This window comes from Mastigoproctus giganteus, chromosome 7 (genome assembly GCF_048544385.1).
Source record: "Mastigoproctus giganteus isolate SK-2022 chromosome 7, ASM4854438v1, whole genome shotgun sequence".
NCBI lineage: Eukaryota > Metazoa > Arthropoda > Arachnida > Uropygi > Thelyphonidae > Mastigoproctus > Mastigoproctus giganteus.
The window spans coordinates 158107440-158131480 of NC_143581.1; the positions used below are offsets into that span (position 1 = coordinate 158107440).

A 24041-nucleotide genomic window follows, 5' to 3' on the forward strand; every position below is an offset into this window, starting at 1 on the left:
CAGCAAAAGGATATTCTTAATAATAACTAGGGGGCTCTGCCAACTCCCGCACATGCTTATCTACGTAATATGTAGAGGTATGATGGAGTAAGTCAAATCTTTTCTAGGTAAAAGGCACCTGTCAAAATGCACTGATTGATATCAAATCTAATATATAAAAGAAAACAGAAAGTGTAAGAAAAAAACTATAAAACGTAAAATTGTGTGAATGTTGAGTGAATGAAAGTTATTATTAATTGCATGTTCTATCTTAGCTTCTTCACAGGAAAGATGGCTATGCAGGCCCTCAGGGGCTTCATGGTTATCCAAGCTGACACCATGCTGTAGCTTTTCCTAGCTAGCATGGTGTGGGATGCTGACACTGGCCATTTGGGTAATCCCCAGGCCAGTGTGGGACAGAGCTACAAAAAACGCACTCCACCATAAGGATCTCTTTCCCTATGTTATTTTATTCCTACCACCTGGGGTGGTTGAGTTTCCTTCCACCAATCTCCTTTCCCATCCTGGGTGGCTCCTACTCCCCGTTTTGCCTGGTGGCTTACCTCACCACCCACTTTCAACTGCAACCCTCTGGACTAGGATGGGTGTCCTGTACTAGGGGTCCCCTAACTGTCTCCCCTTTCAAATCAGGCAGGTGCCTCAACTACTGTCTCCCTCTGTTCTCTACCTATTTATCCCATCCTCTTCCTATCTCCCCATTATCTCCTTTCCAATAAATTTATTATTTTTTTCCCCCCTTTTTGGGCTCTCCTTGGATGGTCAATGGTCTCCAAAGTTGGGTGTGCGAGATGATCCATGGAGTGCACGAGATAATACACAATAAATCGATATTTATTAATTATGAAAACTTTAATTTTTCAAAACATAATTGAAAATAAAAATTATAAATAAATGTATTTTTAATATTTCAATATGCAGCTTTGCTTGATCGTGTGGCTTTATTTGATCATGTCAACCATGCACATTCAAGTACATGCATTTTTTACTTGAACTTCAATTTAATTTTTCACATTTTTTTTTATTTGTGATCTTTTAAAATTATATATGATTTTAGATATAATGCCTTCCATGTAAATGATTTATAAATTTAAAAAATACTAAACTTATATATTTGATTTTTTATTCGAGGGTGAGCGGTAATCGTTTTAAGTAAAATAGGAGTACATGACAAAAAAGTTCAGAGATCACTGGCCTAGGCTACCCCAGGGTTCGCCCCGCCAGAACTTTCCTCTCTCCTAATGTGTCCTAGCCTGTTTCCCTGGGACAGTGACAGAAACATGGGGGTGTTAATGAATCTCCACTGGCTCCCAGGCTAAGTGGCTAGAGGAACAGCACAAACCACACACTAACACACACTCTGGCCTTATGTAGAGTACTGTTCTACACAGAGTAAAAAAGCAGAGTTGGGGAGACCCCCGGTGCCGCCAGGCAAAAAACACTATGTCACTATGATATCTAATCAGGAAATGACCTATGTAATTATTTACCTGTGCATTTGCAGGTTGCAGCATTCTCAAGGTGGAATAAATATCACTATTAATTATTTACCTGCGTTTACATAGGTCACTTAGGAAAAGGCATTCTGCTTCAGGTTCCATAATGCATGAGGAATATTGTTGCATCTGAAAGAGCAGGACTGAAATATTTACAAACTATACAAATATTTAAAATATTTACAAAATGCTAAGCTATTTACAAATATAAAATATTCATTAATATACAAAAATGTTACAATGGAATATCGCATGTTAGACAGTGAAGCACATGCACAAGGTTGGTGAACGTTATGGAGGCAGTTGTCAATAATTAATTTCATTTGTAGTGACGTAATTGCCTTGCCCACTTCTCCCATTGGCTTGAATAAATATCACTAGGAGGAAAACCTTTTTAACGTATAGAGAGATAACACTGGTTGGCATCAATTTCCTTCCTGAAATAATTTTGATAATTGATAGAGTAGTGAATACAAACACAACTTTCATCAAATTTGAGTTTGTATTCCCTACCCTATCAACAAGTCGAATTTTCGTAAACCTGATTTACCTTTTTAGAAAGCAAGCTAAAAAATAACTACTGACTACTGTTGTGAAAAATCTTTTCCCCTCCAAATATTAAACTTACAGACATATTAAAAAAAATTTTAAATGAAAAAAAGGAATTGTTAGGTCTTTTAAAGTTGAAGCACAACTGAAATAAATTATTAGTTTATTCAATATGCACATTTACAAAAAACAGGATTACCTTTCTTGATGGCTTTATCCTCAAGTTGTTGAAGGTAACTCTCGGCAGAAGGATGGTGAGCAAGGGCAGCGGCATAAGCAAATAAGGAAAGAGAATAAGTAGAAGGATTTGTTTCTGCTTCAAGACAATACATTGCATTATTGATGACCTGTATATCTGTAATATTTCCAGCTTCTAAAAGAGCAATTACAATGTAAGCTGTTATGGCTGCTAATGATGCTTCATCTTCATTCAAACCTCCCTGAAATAAATGAAGAAATACTGCTGAGAACAACTGCACAGCAAAAATGTAGATATAACATGTTATGTAAGTACACAGTAAGACTGCATGCAGTTCTTGTTATGGAGTGGGGCTGCTAAACTGTTGATCGATTGGCTGATTTTGATTTTACTAGCGCAAAAACGACTATGGTTATACTGTGCCAAGAAAAGATTAAAATATCAACAAAGATAAATTCTGGTAACCTTTAAAAAGGTTACCTCGTCAAACTGTTATTTATATATATATAAGGCATTATAAGTTTAAAAGTAAATTATCCAAGTTAGATATGTGTGTATATATTAATAGCTTGTAAAAACTTAAAAACTACTGACACATGGTCGTTGTCTGATAAAATCAGACTGAGTGTATAAGGCCCAGTCGGATGAGTAAAAGCAGTAAAATATATATTGCGAACATGGGTAAAATTAATGTAATCTATTAAAATATGCTTTATTGATAAAATGGTTTTGCAAGATTTGCACATAGGAGGGTCATCTGCCCTGAGCAGAAATGAATGTGCCAGATGACTGTGTCCTATGTGGAGTCAAGCAAGAACAGCTTCCTTGTTAAGGTTTTAAGGATGGGATACACTTAAATAGAAAGGGTGCAAGAATATTTGCTGATGCTATCGAGGCAGTGTTAGGTGGGTCGGATAACTGCTAGCTTGGGGGGAGACAAAGACCAATAGATTGACAGTAGCCACTGGCAGAGGTGAAAGAGATTCTTGCACTGCTTCTATTAGAATGAGCAGAAGCCTGAAAAACAAGATGCATGGTATTTCAGAGACTGCTGGGAGCCATTGCGGTACAAGTAAACACATGGGTTGTGTTAGGGTAGCTAAGAATAGAAACAGGTGCAGGTATACTTGTGTGTACACCAATGCTAGGAGTTTAGTAAATAAATTTGATGAATTTGAGGTATTGCTCAAAACTTCAAAGGCAGATATTGTTGGGATATCCGAGACATGGTGTCACACAGATATAAGGGAAGCAGAACTGCAATTTGGGGAGTACAACGTCTACAGAAAGGATAGACCGGATAGGAAGGGGGGAGGGGTTATGCTATTAGTTAAGAAACACATAAAAACCAAGGAAGTGAAGCCAGTCGACATCGCTGGACAGTGCAGTGTTGAGTCAGTTTGGTGTGACATAAGCATTGGGAGATCAAAATTGAGAGTAGGAGTGTGCTATAGGCCTAATGACTCTGATGAGTATAATAAGGAACTGTACAGGGAAATAGAGTGGGCCAGTAAATCAGAGAGTCTTATAATGGGAGATTTTAATTTCCCAGATATTGACTGGAATTTGGGGGCTGGTTACTCACACACTAGCAGGGCTTTTGTGGATTTATTGGATGATTGTTTTCTACATCAGCATGTTCGGGAGGCAACTAGAGGGAGTAATACTCTTGATTTGATTATCAGCAGTGATTCTTCATCAATTAAGAATCTGCAGATAAATGAACCACTAGGTGGCAGTGATCACATTGTGCTGAAGTGGGATTTACTCAAAGAGGTAACTACCATTAGGGGTAAAGGGAAGGGTTATTGCTTCCGTAAAGGCGACTACGATGGACTGAGACAGTATTTAAATTCTATACAGTGGGACCAACTGATGATGTTACCAACAGCAAATTCAAAATGGGAAGCATTCAAAGAACTTATCTTGGAAGCTACTAGGCTTTACATACCAACTAAGAAATATTGTTCAAGGTTTAGGCTAAAATGGATGTCAGATGAACTAATGAGGCATATGGCAGAGAAGAAAAATGCATGGGATACTTACAAATTAACACATGACACAGAAGCCTATGATAGATACAAGTTGATATGCAACCAAGTTACAAAGGAGGTTAGGCAGGCGAAGGCAGATTACGAGAAATCCTTGGCAAGGGATGCAAAGAAAAACAGCAAAGAGTTCTTTACTTATGTAAACTCTAGAAGGAAGGGGATGAATCAGATTGGTCCACTTGATATTGATGGGTCAACTGTTGATGATCCTGCTCAGGTAGCTAACAAACTAAATGAATATTTTGCATCGACATTCACACATGAGGAGTTATTCAGCAAGGGGAATGCCAGAGGTGTATTCAACTCTAGCAGTAAGCTACAGAATCTTGAAATAACTGGGAGTAAAGTGGAGGAGAAACTGTTGAAGATAAACACAAGAAAGGCACCCGGGGTGGATGGGATCTATCCAGTTATATTAAAGGAGGCAGCAAAGGAAGTAAGCAAACCCTTAGCCATAATTATGAGAGGTTCCTTGGACTCAGGGGAGGTACCCATAGACTGGAAATGTGCAAATGTGACCCCAATTCACAAAGGAGGATCAAAGGCTGACACAAGTAATTATAGACCTGTGAGCTTAACTTCTGTTCCAGGAAAATTAATGGAGGCACTGGTTAAAGAAGCACTGCAGGATCATTTAGACAAGACTTCAGTTATAGCTCAGACACAGCATGGTTTTGTTAAGAGGAAGTCTTGCCTGACCAACTTGATTGGATACTATGATGCAGTCACAAAAGAACTGGATGCAGGGAATAACTTTGATATTAGCATTAGCATTAGCATTAATAGAGGCATTTGATGCAAGAAAGCAAGCTTATGCAGCATCAGCCAAAAAAAAAAAAAAAAAAAAAACCCACTTCCACTTCACCCCTCTGTTCGTTCAAAATACCTGTCCAGCTGAGCCTTAAACTTATTTAGGCTATCAACCTCCACCACAAGGGATGGAAGTCTGTTCCACCAACCAACCACCCGCTGGCTAAAGGCAAATTTCCGCACGTCTATCCTACATCTGTCTTTCCTCAATTTGAATTCATGCCCTCTCAGGTGATTTTTCTGAGCTAGAGGAAGAATCCCATCAGCATTGAGCATGCTTAAACCATTCAAGGCTTTATACACCTCTATCAGATCACCTCGCTGGTACCTAGTCTCCAGACACTGTAATTTGCAAAACTTAAGCCTTTCTTCGTAAGAGCACCCCTTTGTTCCATTCACTAATCTTGTTGCCCTTCTCTGTACTCGTTCCAGCAGCTCTACATCCTTCTTGAAATGAGGCCTCCAGACCTGTATACAGTACTCTAGGTGTGGCCTGACCATTGCCTTATACAATGGAATAATCACCTCCTTATCCCTGCTGGAAAAATTCCTGTATATCATTGACAATACTCCATGAGCTACTCTTGCAGCCTGTCTGCACTGCTCAGAGAACTTCATATCTGCCTGCACAACCACCCCCAAGTCCCTTTCATTCTCTACCACTGTCAGTGTTGTACCACAGAGTTGATACGTTGCTCTGGGGTTGCTGTTTCCCATGTGTAGTACTTTACATTTGTCAATGTTAAACTTCATTTGCCACCTCTCAGCCCATCTGCTCAACCTTTCCAGATCCTGTTGCAGCAGCATAGTGTCAGTAGTGTCCTTGACAACCCTGCCAACCTTTGTATCGTCTGCAAACCTGGACATTAAGCCCGATATACCATCATCAATATCATTTATAAATACAGAAAACAATAATGGACCCAACACTGAGCCCTGAGGGACTCCACTAATAACATCAGTCCACGATGAGCAGTGTCCATTGATTACCACTCTCTGTCTTCTCCCCCTCAACCACCCCTTTATCCATAGCAGCAATTTGCCTCCAATGTCACACTGCTCCAATTTGTGTAGCAGTCTTCCATGTGCAACAGTATCAAAAGCCTTTCTAAGATCCAAGTATATAATATCAAAGTTATTCCCTGCATCCAGTTCTTTTGTGACTGCATCATAGTATCCAATCAAGTTGGTCAGGCAAGACTTCCCCTTAACAAAACCATGCTGTGTCTGAGCTATAACTGAAGTCTTGTCTAAATGATCCTGCAGTGCTTCTTTAACCAGTGCCTCCATTAATTTTCCTGGAACAGAAGTTAAGCTCACAGGTCTATAATTACTTGTGTCAGCCTTTGATCCTCCTTTGTGAACTGGGGTCACATTTGCACATTTCCAGTCTATGGGTACCTCCCCTGAGTCCAAGGAAGCTCTCATAATTATGGCTAAGGGTTTGCTTACTTCCTTTGCTGCCTCCTTTAATATAACTGGATAGATCCCATCCACCCCGGGTGCCTTTCTTGTGTTTATCTTCAACAGTTTCTCCTCCACTTTACTCCCAGTTATTTCAAGATTCTGTAGCTTACTGCTAGAGTTGAATACACCTCTGGCATTCCCCTCACTGAATAACTCCTCATGTGTGAATGTCGATGCAAAATATTCATTTAGTTTGTTAGCTACCTGAGCAGGATCATCAACACTTGACCCATCAATATCAAGTGGACCAATCTGATTCATCCCCTTCCTTCTAGAGTTTACATAAGTAAAGAACTCTTTGCTGTTTTTCTTTGCATCCCTTTCCAAGGATTTCTCGTAATCTGCCTTCGCCCGCCTAACCTCCTTTGTAATTTGGTTGCATATCAACTTGTATCTATCATAGGCTTCTGTGTCATGTGTTAATTTGTATGTATCCCATGCATTTTTCTTCTCTGCCATATGCCTCATTAGTTCATCTGACATCCATTTTTGCCTAAACCTTGAACAATATTTCTTAGTTGGTATGTAAAGCCTAGTAGCTTCCAAGATAAGTTCTTTGAATGCTTCCCATTTTGAATTTGCTGTTGGTAACATCATCAGTTGGTCCCACTGTATAGAATTTAAATACTGTCTCAGTCCATCGTAGTCGCCTTTACGGAAGCAATAACCCTTCCCTTTACCCCTAATGGTAGTTACCCCTTTGAGTAAATCCCACTTCAGCACAATGTGATCACTGCCACCTAGTGGTTCATTTATCTGCAGATTCTTAATTGATGAAGAATCACTGCTGATAATCAAATCAAGAGTATTACTCCCTCTAGTTGCCTCCCGAACATGCTGATGTAGAAAACAATCATCCAATAAATCCACAAAAGCCCTGCTAGTGTGTGAGTAACCAGCCCCCAAATTCCAGTCAATATCTGGGAAATTAAAATCTCCCATTATAAGACACCCTGATTTACTGGCCCACTCTATTTCCCTGTACAGTTCCTTATTATACTCATCAGAGTCATTAGGCCTATAGCACACTCCTACTCTCAATTTTGATCTCCCAATGTTTATGTCACACCAAACTGACTCAACACTGCACTGTCCAGCGATGTCGACTGGCTTCACTTCCTTGGTTTTTATGTGTTTCTTAACTAATAGCATAACACCTCCCCCCTTCCTATCCTGTCTATCCTTTCTGTAGACGTTGTACTCCCCAAATTGCAGTTCCGCATCCCTTATATCTGTGTGACACCACGTCTCTGATATCCCAACAATATCTGCCTTTGATGTTTTGAGCAATACCTCAAATTCATCAAATTTATTTACTAAACTCCTAGCATTGGTGTACACGCAAGTATACCTGCACCTGTTTCTATTCTTAGCTACCCTAACACAACCCATGTGTTTACTTGTACCGCAATGGCTCCCAGCAGTCTCTGAAATACCATGCATCTTGTTTTTCAGGCTTCTGCTCATTCTAATAGAAGCAGTGCAAGAATCTCTTTCACCTCTGCCAGTGGCTACTGTCAATCTATTGGTCTTTGTCTCCCCCCAAGCTAGCAGTTTTCCGACCCACCTAACACTGCCTCGATAGCATCAGCAAATATTCTTGCACCCTTTCTATTTAAGTGTATCCCATCCCTGTAGAAGCAATCTCTCCTGTTAACAAGTACAGTCCAGGCTGAAAAAAATTCTACCCCTTGAGCCTTGCACAATCTTTCCAGGGCCGAATTGATCGACAAGGCTCTCATCATATACTCCCTCCTATCGTGTCTGGGCAGAATTGCAGACACTTTCAAATTCAACCCTAATTCTCGGCTTTTGTTCAACAGTGACCTGTACTTGTTAAGTAATTCTGCTGGTCTCCTACTCTTAATATTATTAGTGTCAACGTGTACAACTATATCACCTTTTGTGCCCTTAAAAGATGATATTCGCTGATGATATTAATTCGCTGATGATATGAAAAGATGATATTCGATGATGATATTATATACTTGGATCTTAGAAATTCTTTTGATACTGTTGTACATGGAAGACTGCTACACAAATTGGAGCAGTGTGACATTGGAGGCAAATTGCTGCTATGGATAAAGGGGTGGTTGAGGGGGAGAAGACAGAGAGTGGTAATCAATGGACACTGCTCATCGTGGACTAATGTTATTAGTGGAGTCCCTCAGGGCTCAGTGTTGGGTCCATTATTGTTTTCTGTATTTATAAATGATATTGATGATGGTATATCAAGCTTAATGTCCAAGTTTGCAGACGATACAACGGTTGGCAGGTTTGTCAAGGACACTACTGACACTATGCTGCTGCAACAGGATCTGGAAAGGTTGAGCAGATGGGCTGAGAGGTGGCAAATGAAGTTTAACATTGACAAATGTAAAGTACTACACATGGGAAACAGCAACCCCAGAGCAACGTATCAACTCTGTGGTACAACACTGACAGTGGTAGAGAATGAAAGGGACTTGGGGGTGATTGTGCAGGCAGATATGAAGTTCTCTGAGCAGTGCAGATGGGCTGCAAGAGTAGCTCATGGAGTATTGTCAATGATATACAGGAATTTTTCCAGCAGGGATAAGGAGGTGATTATTCCATTGTGTAAGGCGATGGTCAGGCCACACCTAGAGTACTGTATACAGGTCTGGAGGCCTCATTTCAAGAAGGATGTAGAGCTGCTGGAACGAGTACAGAGAAGGGCAACAAGATTAGTGAATGGAACAAAGGGGTGCTCTTACGAAGAAAGGCTTAAGTTTTGCAAATTACAGTGTCTGGAGACTAGGCACCAGCGAGGTGATCTGATAGAGGTGTATAAAGCCTTGAATGGTTTAAGCATGCTCAATGCTGATGGGATTCTTCCTCTAGCTCAGAAAAATCACCTGAGAGGGCATAAATTCAAATTGAGGAAAGACAGATGTAGGATAGACGTGCGGAAATTTGCCTTTAGCCAGTGGGTTGTTGGTTGGTGGAACAGACTTCCATCCCTTGTGGTGGAGGTTGATAGCCTAAATAAGTTTAAGGCTCAGCTGGACAGGTATTTTGAACGAACAGAGGGGTGAAGTGGAAGTGGTTTTTTTTTTTTTTTTTTTTTGCTGATGCTGCATAAGCTTGCTTTCTTGCATCAAATGCCTCTACTAATGCTAATGCTAATGCTAATACAATTCCTGCTCAGACTGGACTGCCATGTTTCTATTATAGGCTTTATCTGGTATAATTTATTTGTTCTCTCTATGCCATAGTTCTTGCCATTGGGAATATATCTTGTTGTGTATTATTTGCCTGTAGTCTGTATAGGGGACTGACAGGCAAAGATTATTAGTGGGAGCTGCTGATTTGGCTGCAGTGTCGGCCAAATCATTTTCCCTTATCCCAATGTGGCTAGGAATCCAGCAGAAGTGGATATCAAACTTGTGTTCATGAAGAGAATGTATCTTCTGCTGAACCCAACAGAGAACTGGATGGGAGTTGTGTTTCAAAGATAATAAAGTCTGTAATACACTCAAAGAATCAGAATATATTATTGACCTTTGGCATTGACATGTTCGAATGTGATCCAAGGCTAACTCTATAGCATGCAACTCTGCAGTGTATATGCTGGATTCGGGAAGAATCTGCTGAGATATATAGTGTCTGGAAAGATAACAGCAGATCCTATACACGATTCCGACTTCGAGCTGTCTGTGTAAACTGGCAGGAAGTCGGAGTGCTCAGCTTGGTGTGTTGAATAGAGCTACAGGTAGACAGATGATGGAGTCTCAGACTTTACCCATTTCTTAACCCATTAACAGCCATTGTCCCATTTATGGGATGTAACTTTTAATGAAAATAAAAATAATGGAAATGCAGAAAACTGGATTACAGGCAACACACAGTAGTTTGAAACTGATCTATAATCACGGCGTTTATTGTCAGATGGCACTGAAATACAAAAAGTTAGGACAGAAAGCATTTACAAGTTTTTTGTTTTCAAGCATGTGTGTGTCATAAGAATGATAAGTGTATAAAAGTTTCTCTGTTTTTTCAAACACTATAAGGGCTCTAGAAATATATTCTAGAATAGTTGCTTTTTGTGATTCAACTAAAAGGGTAAGCCACCTACACTATTATTTATGGTAAATTTGTTATTTATGTTGATGTCCCATTTTTAGGACATTGGCTGAAAATAACATCAGCAAGCACGTGGATGTTTCTCGAGTCAAAACGAAATTTTAGTGGCTTACCTTTGTAAAAATATTATATAACAAAGCCATGAGCAGCGGAAAGTACACTGTTAGAAAATATCTAACTACAAAAGAGATAGAGGAAATGTTTGTGGATCCTGCATTTTGGGAAGACAGGGATAACGACAATGTTGATGTTCCAATCATTCCTCCAGATCCTGATGAGCTAACTGACACAGAGAATTTTGAAGAAAATAATCTTGAAGGAGAAGAAGTGGAAGATGTTGCAGGTACCGTATAGTTATTTACACCTATAAATGATGAATCTGAATTGAGCAGCGATGACGACGCACTGGCTGTAGAAAAAAAGTAAGCTGTGCAAAGTGACGAACCATCTTCCGTGTAATGAAGATACATCAGGAAGCTTTTCAAGCCTATCAGAATCTCGTAATAAATACAAAAAATCAATTTCTCAAACAGTTGCAAAAACAAGTCACATAAAAGGAAAAACACCAGAGTGGACAAAGAATCAAATACAGTACACTGAGATGAACAGTTTATCCCAAAATAATTTTGAAAATGTTACATCTCTGTTATACAGTAAAACAGCAGTTGAAATTTTTGAAGAGTTTTTCTCTCAAGGCATTATTGATCATATAGTAGAGCAAAGCACATTGTATGCACAACAAAAAAATGACCCAAATTTTTCGCTTAGTGCCGATGAAGTGAGAAGTTTTATTGGGGTTCTATTGTTTAGTGGTTATCACAAACTTCCTCAAGAGGACATGTATTGGGAACAAGCCCCGGATGCTGGTATACCTTTACCGTCTTTTGGCATCGCATTGTATACTAAAGGTATACCTTTAGTATACAATGCGACGCCAAAAAGATGATTCAAAGAAATAAAAAAGTATCTCCATTTAGTGGACAATTCACGCCTTGATATAAACGACAAAATGTTCAAAGTACGACCATATTTTGATATGCTAAAGCAAAATTTTTTAAAATTTGGCATGATTCACACCCATTTATCAATAGATGAAATGATGATTCGATATTATGGACGACATTCTGCAAAAATGTTTATTTTTGCAGAATGTTGTTGAATTTGGCTACATAAACACCAGAATTTGGTTACAAACTTTGGTGTTTATGTAGTTCAAGCGGTTATTTATATAATTTTGAAACATATTGTGGCAAAAGTGAGAAAATGGAGGGACCAGTTCAAGTTATTACAACCTAATTTCATCAATACCTGCTGACCAATATGAAAAACATGAACTGTTTTTTGATAATTTCTTCACCAGCCATGAAATAATGTGCCACCTTAGAGAGCTGAGAATGAAAGCAACCGGAACAGTCAGAGAAAACCGAACACAAAAGTGTCCTTTGATTTCTAGCAAGCAAATGGAAAAAAAGAAGGATCGAGGCTATTTTGATTATAGATTCGACCAATCAAATGAAGTACTTGTGCTAAAATGGAATGATAATAAACCGGTTTTACTTGCCACTAATTACAGTTGCATTGAGCCATTAGGACAAACTAGATGTTACGCCCATAAAGACAGAAAGCAAATTCAAATTCCTATACCAAAGGTCATACAAGAATATAATTCACATATGCGTGGAGTGGACATGCTAGATAAGCAAGTTTCACTTTATAGAATCAGAATTCGTTCAAAAAAATGGTGGTGGCCATTATTCACACAACTCCTAGATATATGCATTGTCAACACTTGGAGATTGTATCAAATTACAAATTCTCAAGAAAATGTATCGCTTCCGGATGTACGCAGGAAAGTAGTGTTGGCCTACCTTTCTAAAACAACTTCTTCTGCTTCAAAAAGGCAGGTCCACAAAAGTCTAAACTTCTAGGTGGATGAGTGAGCGTGGACGTGAGATTTGATGGCAATGGACATTTGGTAGTTACAATAATGACACAATGAAGATGTGCTTTATGTGGTAAAAAAACAAAGAGACTTTGTAACAAATGTGATGTACCCTACATGACATATGTTTTGTTCCCTTTCACACAAAATGTTATTATTATTATTATTTTATTTATTATTATTTGTTTGATACATAGTTAGTGTAAAACACCATTGTTTGATTTTGAATATATATATATTTTTTTCCTTTGTCTAATTTCCTAAATATTTTTTATTCTCAGCCAACGTCCCAAAAATGGGACGTACTTTTTTTCTGTAACCAGGGAGTTTTTTGAATAAAATTTTTTTACATTGTCTTCATTTGAATGCTTTTAGCTGATATTAAGCAAGAAAATGGCATTTTTCTTTTAAATTCAATTATGGCTGGTAATGGGTTAAGGGAAAAGTTGCATTATGGGGTATGAGCATGCCAGGGTGGAAGAGTTTGCTTTGGTGTTTGTGCAACCTTGTCTACCATGATGTTAAACTCTCTGAGTAGCTGTTGGACATGAATACCAAAAGGTCGGTTGGCAGTCTGACGGGTATTGTACAAATTTTCTTAACGTGGCTCAAAAATGGATGTCCACGTAGGATGGTCTGGCAGGGATTTCAGTTTTAAAGCATAGTTTAAAGACAACTGCTTACATCGAAGCGATAACAGCGGTTCATTTGCTTCAATGTATAAGCTCTGGACAGGAGATGTTAAAAATGTTCCAGTAGCGATACGGATAGCGTCCAGCCATCGAAGGACGCTGTCTCTGGCTGAGGAATATACCTGGGACCCATAATCTAGTTTGGATCGTAAAAGTGCACGATAAATACGTAGTAAGGTGTACCTGTCGACTTCCCAGCGCGTAGAGGAGAGAGAGAGTGCAAAAAATATTTAGTCCTCACTTTGTACGGAGTTGACGAATATGTTCTAAAAAGGTCAAACTTTTTATCAAACATGAGTCTCAAGAATTTTGTGTCTGAAACTACTGGAATAGCATTTTGTCTTAATTCAGGTTCAGGATGAAGATTACGCTTGCGACAAACGTGTACACAAACGGTCTTCTGCAGCGAGAACCTGAATCCATTAGCAAGTGCCCAGGAATTAAGGCAATTAATGGCTTGTTGCATGATTGACAAAATATGCTAAAGTCATCAACATAGAGGGCACTGTTCTGTGATGGAATTTACTTTGATGGCAAAAAGTGACACAATACTGATCCTTGTGGTACACCCTCCTCTTGGCAAAAGTAGCGAGAGAGTAAAGATCCCACACGAACTTGGAAAGATCGGTTGGCAAGAAAGTTTTTAATAAAAATAGTGAGATGCCCTCTAAGATCAAGGCTATGCAAATCTTTTAAGTTGCCGAATCTCCAAGTTGAGTCATACGCTTTCTCCATGTCAAAGAATACTGACACCAAATGTTCTCGTTTTAGGAAGCATCCCGGATGGATGTTTCCAGTCTAATTAAGTGATCAAGAGTTGATCTGTTTTATCGGAAGCTGCACTGGATGCTGGAGAGAAGATCATTCGATTCCAAATACCACATTAACTGAAAATTAACCATTCTCTCCAGGATTTTGCACAGACAGCTAGTCAGAGCTATAGGATGGTAATTAGTAGGGAATTTAGGATCCTTTCCTTGCTTTGCAAAGACAAGCACAATTGGCATGCTCCAGGAATCCAGAAATTGCTCTTTTATATAGATTCTGTTATACAGAACAAGCAGGCGATCCATAGACATTGGTGAGAGGTGTTTAAGCATTTCATAATGAATGCCATCTGGTCCAACAGCACTTGCCTTGGAAAGATAGAGAGCTCTTTTTAGTTCCTGCAGAGTGAAAGGCACGTTGTAGGGACAAAGGCCTTTCGGTGTGAAATTTAGTGCCTGTTTTTCTCTTTTATGTTTCAGGACCAGGAACTCTGGGGAATAGGAATATATTCCAGATATGTTTGAGAATGTTTCCCCAAGAGCACTGGCTATTGCAGATGGCTCTGCAATAGTGCATCCATTATATTGTAGGATCAGTGAAGGGTGAGATGTATATTTTCCCTTCATTTTTTGAATTTATTTCCAGACTACCTTAATGCTGGTAGACTGGGTAATAGATGATGTAAAATGGATCCATGATTCCTTTTGACTCTGATGGCAAATGCAGCGTGCTTTGGCTCATGCACGTTTAAGGCTATTAGATTGACAGTGGTAGGATATCAGCGGAATATCCCCCAAGCTTTGTGTTGAGCCTTTTTTGCTGCTGTGCATTGTGAATTCCACCATGGTTTGGGAAAAAAGTGGAAACCGGGCAGATGTTTTGCAACTGCATGGGCAATATTTTCTGTGATGTACGTGACTGCATCATTGATAGTCTCCTGACTGACTGCATTAAGGTCAAAATTGCCTGATGTTGGAAGGCATTCCAGTCAATCTGACCAGTCTTTCACCATGGTAACCTGAAAGGAAGACACTGTCTCCTGCTGTGTAAGCAGGTTATCCCAGGGAAGTGATCACTTCCATATGGGTTCTCTTCCACTTCCCAAGTCAGTGAAGGGAGTAGAGAAGGGGAGCAGATAGAAAGATCAATGGCAGGAAATGTACAGGTAGGCATGTGGAAGAATGTATTCATTCCCACATTTAGAAGGGAGAGATCATTGTCATTTAGCATATGCTCTATGACTCGTCTCCTTCCATTATTGCTAGCACTACCCCACAGGGTGTTATGTCCATTAAAATCCCCGAGAAGTAAGAAAGGTGGGGGGGATACAACTGCGTTACAAGATCATCAAGGTCATCCTAGGAGATGTCAGTCCCAGGTGGCAAATAAATAGAGCAGACGGTTAATAAAAATCCCACTGTAAGGCGAATTGCAACAGCCTCTATGCTGGTTGTAAGTAGCAAGGCCTGAACTGGGATCTGGTTGCCTACAAGGATAGCCACTCTTCCATGAGCAAGAACATCCGCAATTCTGTCCTTATGAAAAATTGTGATGTTATGCATGGCAAGGTCATCATCTGCCTTTAGATAAGTCTCCTGCAAGCAAAAGCAAACTGGCTCGTGCTTTTACAGGAGGGCCTTGATGTCATCAGTATTTCGCCAGAATCCACAACAATTCCATTGTAGGAATTTAGCCATTATTTTGGCTTGGTGGGTCCATCAGGCGGCTTCCGAGGTGCTGAGGGCTTACTTTTGTCAGTCTTAGATTTACCTTTTTTGGGGAAGTGTGGATGCTGTCCCGTGTTCATTTCTTCCTCCGCAAAGAGTTCCAAGACTGATTCGTCTGGTACCTCCTTATCCTCTACATCCATTGTTTCTGGTATTATCGGTGGCTCTTCTGATCTTTTTGGCTTTTCTTTACCACTTGGTTTTGGTAGTGATTGAGCACTAGGAGGTACGGATATAGGAGTAGCAGCTGACTGTGTTTTTTGGGTGGGCTTTTCTGAATTCAATAAATAGCGTGCAATCGGAGTGAATGACTCTTGAGGTGGTACAGCCATCTCAGTTTGGGTACCAATAGTGCACTTAGCAGAAACCTTCTGAGCATATGAAGGTTTCCTGCTATTTATTGATTGGATACATTTTCTGGCCTCTGGGTAGAAAATATTCAGCTCTGTTTTTAATTTTTGGATTTGTTTTTCATCCTTCCATTGCTGGCATGCTCTAGAGTAGGCGGGGTGCTCTCCTTGGAAATTGACACAGATCAGTTTTGAGGCTGAACAGTGCTTGCTCTTGTGGTCTTTAGTACCACATCGAGGACAGGCAGGGTTACCACGACAAGCTGTTTGTGAGTGGCCGTATTTTTGGCATCTAAAGCACCTCAGTGGGTTTGGAGCGTAAATCCTCACTGAGCAGTTTAGATAGCCTGCCTTGATGGAACTTGGAAGCCATGGGGTGTTGAATGTGAGGATAAGAACTCGGGTAGGGACGAGATTCCCATCCTTTCGTATCGATATTCTCTTGACAGCTGTCACTCCTTGGTCTTTCAATTCAGAGCAGATTTCTTCTTCAGAGAAATGAAGGTCCCACTCTGATATAACACCTCGTGAAGAATTCAGAGTTTTGTTGTTGGGGGGGGGGGGGTTACGGTGATAGGATTCCCCCCATAGATGTAGAGTTCAGGATTTTTGCTGCTTGTTTTGCGCTGGAAGCTTCAACCAAAAGGTCGCCAGAACACAGTTGTTTAATGGATTTTGGTGATCCTGCCAACCCTTCTAATCCTTTCTGGATAAACAAGGGTGACATCTTTCCAATTGACTACTCTCCAGAAGAATGGGGAATGAGGAAGAGTGGCATCACTGATGGTGGTGCATCCTCAGTTCTGGCTCTTTTTTATAGAGGTGTTTTCTGTGCTATCATTTTGATTAGGTAGGGGCCCCAGAAGAAAGAGGATTTAAGTTACTCATAGGAATAAAAATAAAAATTTCAGATGCCCTAAGTACCTCACCCACCATGGAGCTCTATGAGGGGCCACCCACTAGTGAACTAGCAGGTACTGTGTACACGAATGGGACACCAAGTTCGCTCAGGAGCATCATACCCACATTTCTAATAAGCCTTGATCCCATCCCAGGATCAAAGGGAGGGAGACTTATTGGAATGCAGTTGACCCTAGCAGTAGGAACCACCCACCGACTGATCCCAGTCAGGCCGGTCCGGGACCACCCGTCTTGTCGAAGCAGGGGCCGAAGTGGTGTATTAAGGCTAGGTCCCTCAACCACCAGGATCCCCCTTTCCGAGTTTCCACGGGCCGCGGCGCATGACTGGGCATGCCGGTTTCCAATGATGTAACCCTGAACCAAGGTATGGGTGTTAGATCCCAGTGATGCTAATCTGGAAGACCAGCAGCATCACTGGGAGGTTCCCTCACTACGTACAGGTGCCCATGTTGAGGGACTGCTAAACTGTAGAAGACATTTTATGGGGTAGTGCTGCTGTGACTGAAGAATATTAAATTCAACTAATGTTCAAATACCAAATGGTTGGAAGCTGATTCTGTAATTGGTAGCAACAGAGAAGTACACTGCTGTGTGATAATTGAGATATTTAATTTATGTAACTGAAAAATTACAAGGATTTAGAAATTTAAGTTATATGCTTCCTGAGATTAAGTGATATGGCATGTCATAGACATTCTTCTAGTTATGACAGCTACGGTTTCTACCTGGGAGAATATAATTTCTATCTAGATGACCCTGTATTGCATCTTAAGCACTACTTCCATGATTTTTCCTCACCACTGAAGTTGGACTGAGTATTCTTGTAGTTAATCATTTTATAGATCCACATTTATGGATTGACTATACACTGGTGATTAATCTTAATGTTTTTATGCATTTTCTCACCACTCTCCTTTAAAATAACTGAGTAATGCAATATAACTGAAGGCATTTACTTGTCTTCAGGGTAAAAAGTTGTCTAATAACTAAACAATTCCCTGTAATTTCCATATCAATGATTTCCAGCACTCGGCTTCAGCAGTTGAATTTCTTCTTACTGTGAAGGAACTTGCATCTGTAAAGATCAATGTGAAGTACCATTGAGCACAACTTTTAATTATTTAAACTTGTTTCCCTAGCTTTAGTTTCTTGTTAATTTGGATCTTCAGCATCACATGTTCCTCTGATGTCAGAAAGTCACTGTTTTATGTGGCCTCACAGAAGAACCCATGTGATATGTGATAGTGCGACTTTGGTCAATGCAATAATAAAATGCATAGCTACATCATCCCTAACCTTCTCTGAACCTTTAAGACTTCATCAGTGATAACAACAAAGGCCCTTGCACCATCATTATCATCAGCCATTTTCAATTCACTGCAGGATGAAGGCCTCTCCAGCAACTTTCCAGTTCCTTCTGTTTTGTGCAATGACCATCCATTTACCACCTAAGAACTTGTGAATTTCATCTGCCCATCTCCATCGTTGTCTTCCAGGTTTTCTTCTAGCTCCTCTTGGGTAACATTCTGTTATTTTATTAGTCCATCTGTCATCATGTCTTCGAGTTATGTTCCTGCCCAAGACCATTTTAGTTCTTTAGTTTTGATAAGTGTCTTTTACTTGAGTTTGATGCCTAAGGCATATGTTTCTCTTATCTAACAGTCTGATTCTTAATATAATTCATTTCATTCTTCGCTGTTTAGTTTTCAGCCTCTTTCCATCTCTATGAAAAATATCTATTCTACCTAATGCAAGTGAGGACCATTCTGACAAAAATTTCTCCATCCTTGCAGTCTCAAATCTTGAATAAATGCATGATGCTTTCAGTATACAATTCTCTGATTTTGGTTGGGCAGAAATGGTAACAAAATATAGTATGACCTAACTTCTGGCATTTTTTAGCATGCTATTTTACTAATCCAATAAACTATCAGTTTATATGCAATTACTATCATTCACATTCCTATATGAATAATACTCTCTTCAGACCACATAAAACTGGCAAACCATATCTAGTCCACTTATTTTTACTACAAAAAAAGTTACTCATTTCCTTTACAATCCAGTTCTCCAATAAAAACACATCTGTTTTAAACAGAGCACTACGCACTTAGTAATTTTTCCCTGATGCCAAAATTGGGACATGTAAATTAGTAGTTTACTAGATACATGAATCTTTGATAAGTCCTTACCTGGTTTCCTTTTGATACAGGGCATGAATTTGCCTCCCCAATCATGAGATGACCCAATCTCATTCCAACATGCAGCAAGTTTTAATTTCAATTCACCACGCACACACGCACACACACGCACACACACACACACACAGAAGAGAATCATCAGTTGAACTAGGCAACCTTAGAATACAGGGCAAGCGAAAAGTTATGCAATCCAGTTCCGTAAGCATGTTATATTTGTAAAAGAAAAAATAAAGAAAAAAAATATATAAGTGCTGGAAATCTCCACCTCATTCAGCAATAATGCATTTACTCTTTTCCTCATGTTTGTTGTGCCGTGGCAAAGAATTTCTTCAGCGATGCTTGAAATGCACAGCTAAATATTTTTTTTTAGTTCTTATAGCATGTGTGGGTTATTTTTGTACACATTCTCTTTCAAAAATCCCCAAAGACAGAAATCTGGTGATGATAGGTCTGGAGATCTGATGGGGGCACAAGAAAAATGATGTGATCACCAAAGAATTCATGCAACATCTGATAGGGAGGATGCAGAAAGGTCAGGGAATGACCACTGCATATCCCCGGAGCAATATGGCCTTAGTTGCTAATGCTCCTAAAAACCAAATAACTAACTAACTAGCAACGTCTGCATTGTTGAATTTGCTGTATGAGCAGTGACCCTATCTTGCTGAAACCAGCAGTATTGCTCATCACATTCTAAAAAGGATATGAAATCCATTATTATTTCCTAGTAACATTCAGCAGTTACCATATCACTAAAGAAAATGGAACCAATAACTTTCAGTCCAGAGACAACAAACTATACCGACTTTCAAGGAGTGCAACAGTCTTTCGTGAAAGATGTAGATTTTCCGCACTCTGTATTGCACTGTTTTGAGTATTAACGTATCCACTTAGATGAAACCATAACTTGTTAATACCCTCTCAAATGAAGCATGTAAACCACCTACAGTATTGAACTCATTTTCCCTATCAGGTTCCTCAAGTACCTGCATGACATGTACACGACATGGATGGAGTTTTAAAATCTTTGTAGCCTTAGGTACACTTCTGTAAGATAATCCACTCTCCTGTGGAAGTTTTCCCAGGGATTTTTGTGGAGAGTATAATAAAATCTAACAAATGCAACACTATTGTCAGCTAACACTGATGTTTGTTTATGATACCAGTTGAACTGCTTTCAATTACAACCACAGGCTATGCAACCAGTGATTCAGGGGAAATTGCATGGCTCAGCCATTCCATCTGAGTTATGCAATCTTGTATTGAAGTTTTAAATAAACATTACTTTGTCATGTGAAAGTATCAACCTGGGACAAAACTATGTTCAATAAGAGAGAGAGAGAGAGAGAGAGAGAGAGAGAGAGAGAAGAAATCATAGCCTCCATAACAGGATGTATATGGAGGCCATGATTTTACAATGTAATGACTGCTGCTATCACACTGCATCTAATGGATATAATTTTGTGTTTCTCAAAATTGATAAAGAGGAATCGTACTTTGAAAGCTACTCTATCCTGTTTTATCACTTCAGTAATTTATTTTATTCCTTATTATCTGATTTTCTTACTTTTAATATAATATTTATACATCTTTCTATTTTTATTTATGTATAAGTATAGTGTGAAAGCCTCCATAGCCAAGTGGTCAGGAGTGGGAGTGCAGAGCACACGCTCTTTGAGTAGACCGGGGTTCAAGCCCCTGACTGCTGAATACGGTCGATCTGCCAACTCGCACTGGACCAGCGTGGCAGATTATGGTCCATTTACCTCAGCATGAATTGTTGAGGAGGCTTCCATCCTGCAGTGGGTTGATAATGGCTGCACTTTACCTTTACCTTTTTATAGTGTGAAAGCATCAATAATACATAGCCAAATCTGAATGAACAGGATATTAGCAAAGCAGCATCGTTTTAAGTTATATCTCATATAGTGAATACCTATCAACATGTCAGGGAAATTTTTGTATCAACATGTCAGGGAAAGTACTAGAGAAAAGAATATCCTAGACCTCATCATCACACATGAATCAGATGACATAACAGGGCTGACAGTAGAGGAACCAGTAGAAGGAAGTGATCATGAGTTCTACGGTGGATGATGACGAGAGAGGTAGCAGAAGTAAAAGGCAAAGGAATGGGTTTTAATTTCAGAAAAGGAAATTACGATGCCTTAAGGTACTACATGGCCTCTATTAACTGGGTAGATATCGCGCAGAGAATAAATACAATTAAACTGTGATATGCTTTTAAAACATTAATCACAGATGCCTTGAATGCGTATATACCATTAAAAAAATACTCCACGAGAAGGGTTCCAAGTTGGATGAATAGTGAAGTTGCCGCATTACTTGAGCAGAAAAAGGTGGCATGGAAAGGTTACAGAGCAATAAAAAGTACTGAAGCCTATATAACAGCTACAAGGTGATGTGTAATAGAGCCACAGAAAAGGTTCGACAGGCAAAGGCAGTTTATGAGAAATCACTAGCAAACAGAGCAAAGAGGGGGGATAAAGAATTCTTCACATATATAAATGCCAAGAAAAGCAGGACAAACCAGATCGGACCTTTACGTAAGGGAAAGGGGATAGTAATAAATACACAAGCTGCCGTTGCAGATGAACTCAACAGTTATTTTGCATCAATATTTACAAATGAAATGCCTTTTGTGGCAATGGGAAATTGTGGGAGCGAAGTTAAAAAATATGTAATTAATGATATTGAAATTTCGCAAGATTATTTAATGAAAAAACTTTCGAGCCTACAGACCAGTAAGGCTCCTGGAGTTGATGGAATATACCCTATAATCTTAAGAGAGGCGGCAAGCGAGTGCATTGAACCATTGAGGCTAATTATGCGAGCATCACTAGACTCTGGGGAGATTCCCTTGGATTGGAAAAGTGCAAATGTATCTCTCATACATAAGGGTGGCTCTAAAAGTGAAGTTGGAAATTATCGACCTGTCAGTCTGACTTCAGTAGTAGGGAAAATTATGGAGGCAATGATCAAGGGTGGAATTCAGGATCATTTGGATCGAATTGAAATTCTCAAGGATACTCAGCATGGTTTTGTAAAGGGAAAATCATGTTTAACTAATCTGGTTCACTATTTCGAAAGGGTCACTCACGAGCTGGATTTAGGGAATAATTTTGACATTGTTTATTTAGATTTCAGCAAAGCTTTTGACTCAGTCCCACATGAGTGGTTGCTTTATAAGCTGGAACAGGTTGGAATCACTGGGAAAATCCTTAGATGGACAGAAGGATGGCTTCAGGGCAGGAGGCAGAGGGTTGTGATAAATGGCTATTCCTCAGATTGGGTTGATGTAAGAAGTGGGGTTCCCCAAGGATCAGTATTAGGACCACTGTTGTTTTTAATTTTCATAAACGACATTGATGAAGGGATAGAGGGCGTGATGTCTAAATTTGCAGATGATGTTAAAATTGGTAGAGTAGTTAATGATCACTGTCAAGCTGAGCTTCTTCAGAGAGACCTAGATAGACTTCAGGAATGGTCAGAAAAATGGCAGCTGTGCTTTAATCCAACAAAGTGTAAGGTATTAACACCTGGGAAACAGTAATCCCAAAATAACATATTCACTTGGTGGGGTTCAAATAAACCCAGTACTGGAGGAAAGGGACTTGGGTGTTACAATACGGTCAGACATGAAATTCTCTGAGCATTGTAAACAGGTTGCAAGGAAGGCCCATGGTGTCCTATCGATAATCTATCAAACTTTTGCAAGTAGAGATAGGGACGTGATAATCCCATTATATAAGGCTTATGTTAGACCACACTTGGAATACTGTGTTCAAGTATGGAGACTGCACCTAAAGAAAGACATCGAGCTTCTTGAAAGGGTGCAAAGAAGGGTAACTCGCCTGGTGAGATCGGCAAAAGGGCGTCCTTATGAAGAAAGACTTTGAATATGTGGGTTGCAGAGTTTGGAAACTAGACACCTTAGAGAAGATTTGATTGAGGTGTTTAAGGCTCTGAGAGGCATCAGTAAAATGAATGAGGACAAAATTTTCAAGATTATAAATGATACTAGAACTAGGGGACATAAATTCAAGTTACGGGGGATAATGTTTAGATTGGACTACAGGAAGTTTTATTTTAGCCAGCGAGTTATAAATTACTGGAATAAGTTGCCTTCATGGGTGGTAGAGGCCGACGGTTTGGGGAAATTCAAAGGTCATCTGGATAGTACTTTCGGGTAAGGGAAGTGCATAGGATGATAGGTTTTATTTCCTTTTTTTTTTTTTTATTAATTATTATTATTTAGTTATTTATTTTATTTATTTATTTATTTTTTGTTTTTATCATTGTTTTGTTCGGATTTTTTTTTTTTTTTTTTTTTGGCTGGTGCAGCATAAGCCACAGGCTTTCTTGCACCATGCGGCCGTTACTAATACTTTCACGAGTTGCCATGATATTGCACTACTTTGAATAAGTAACGCTTCACCTGAGGAGAAGACTAATGTTACTTATTCTCAAATGGATACCACCACCCAGACGGCACCGTTTCAGGGCTATTTGGCCCTTCTTCAGTGGGTGGGTAGGTACCCGAGTGATGCAGTGATGGCAAAATGATGTGTATGATGGTGTATGATGTATTTAGACTATAAAGCACCCTAAACGATTTATAGTCTAAATAAATCATACACCATCAGGCATCTCTCATATTGTGGAGTTATACTTCATAACTGTTTTGCCATCATTGCGTCACTCGGGTACCTACCCACCCACCGAAGAAGGGCCAAATAGCCCTGA

General features: G+C 39.5%; 1 protein-coding gene across 1 annotated transcript in view; it reads right to left on the reverse strand.

Annotated features, from left to right (window-relative positions):
* The window catches only part of LOC150083280 (murinoglobulin-1-like), an 892685-nt gene that overhangs the window by 304558 nt on the left and 564086 nt on the right, over positions 1-24041 (reverse strand). Inside the window, exon 25 of the mRNA XM_090378459.1 lies at positions 2242-2482. Coding sequence (XP_090234585.1) covers positions 2242-2482 — 241 coding nt within the window. The remainder of the gene's footprint in view (positions 1-2241; positions 2483-24041) is intronic.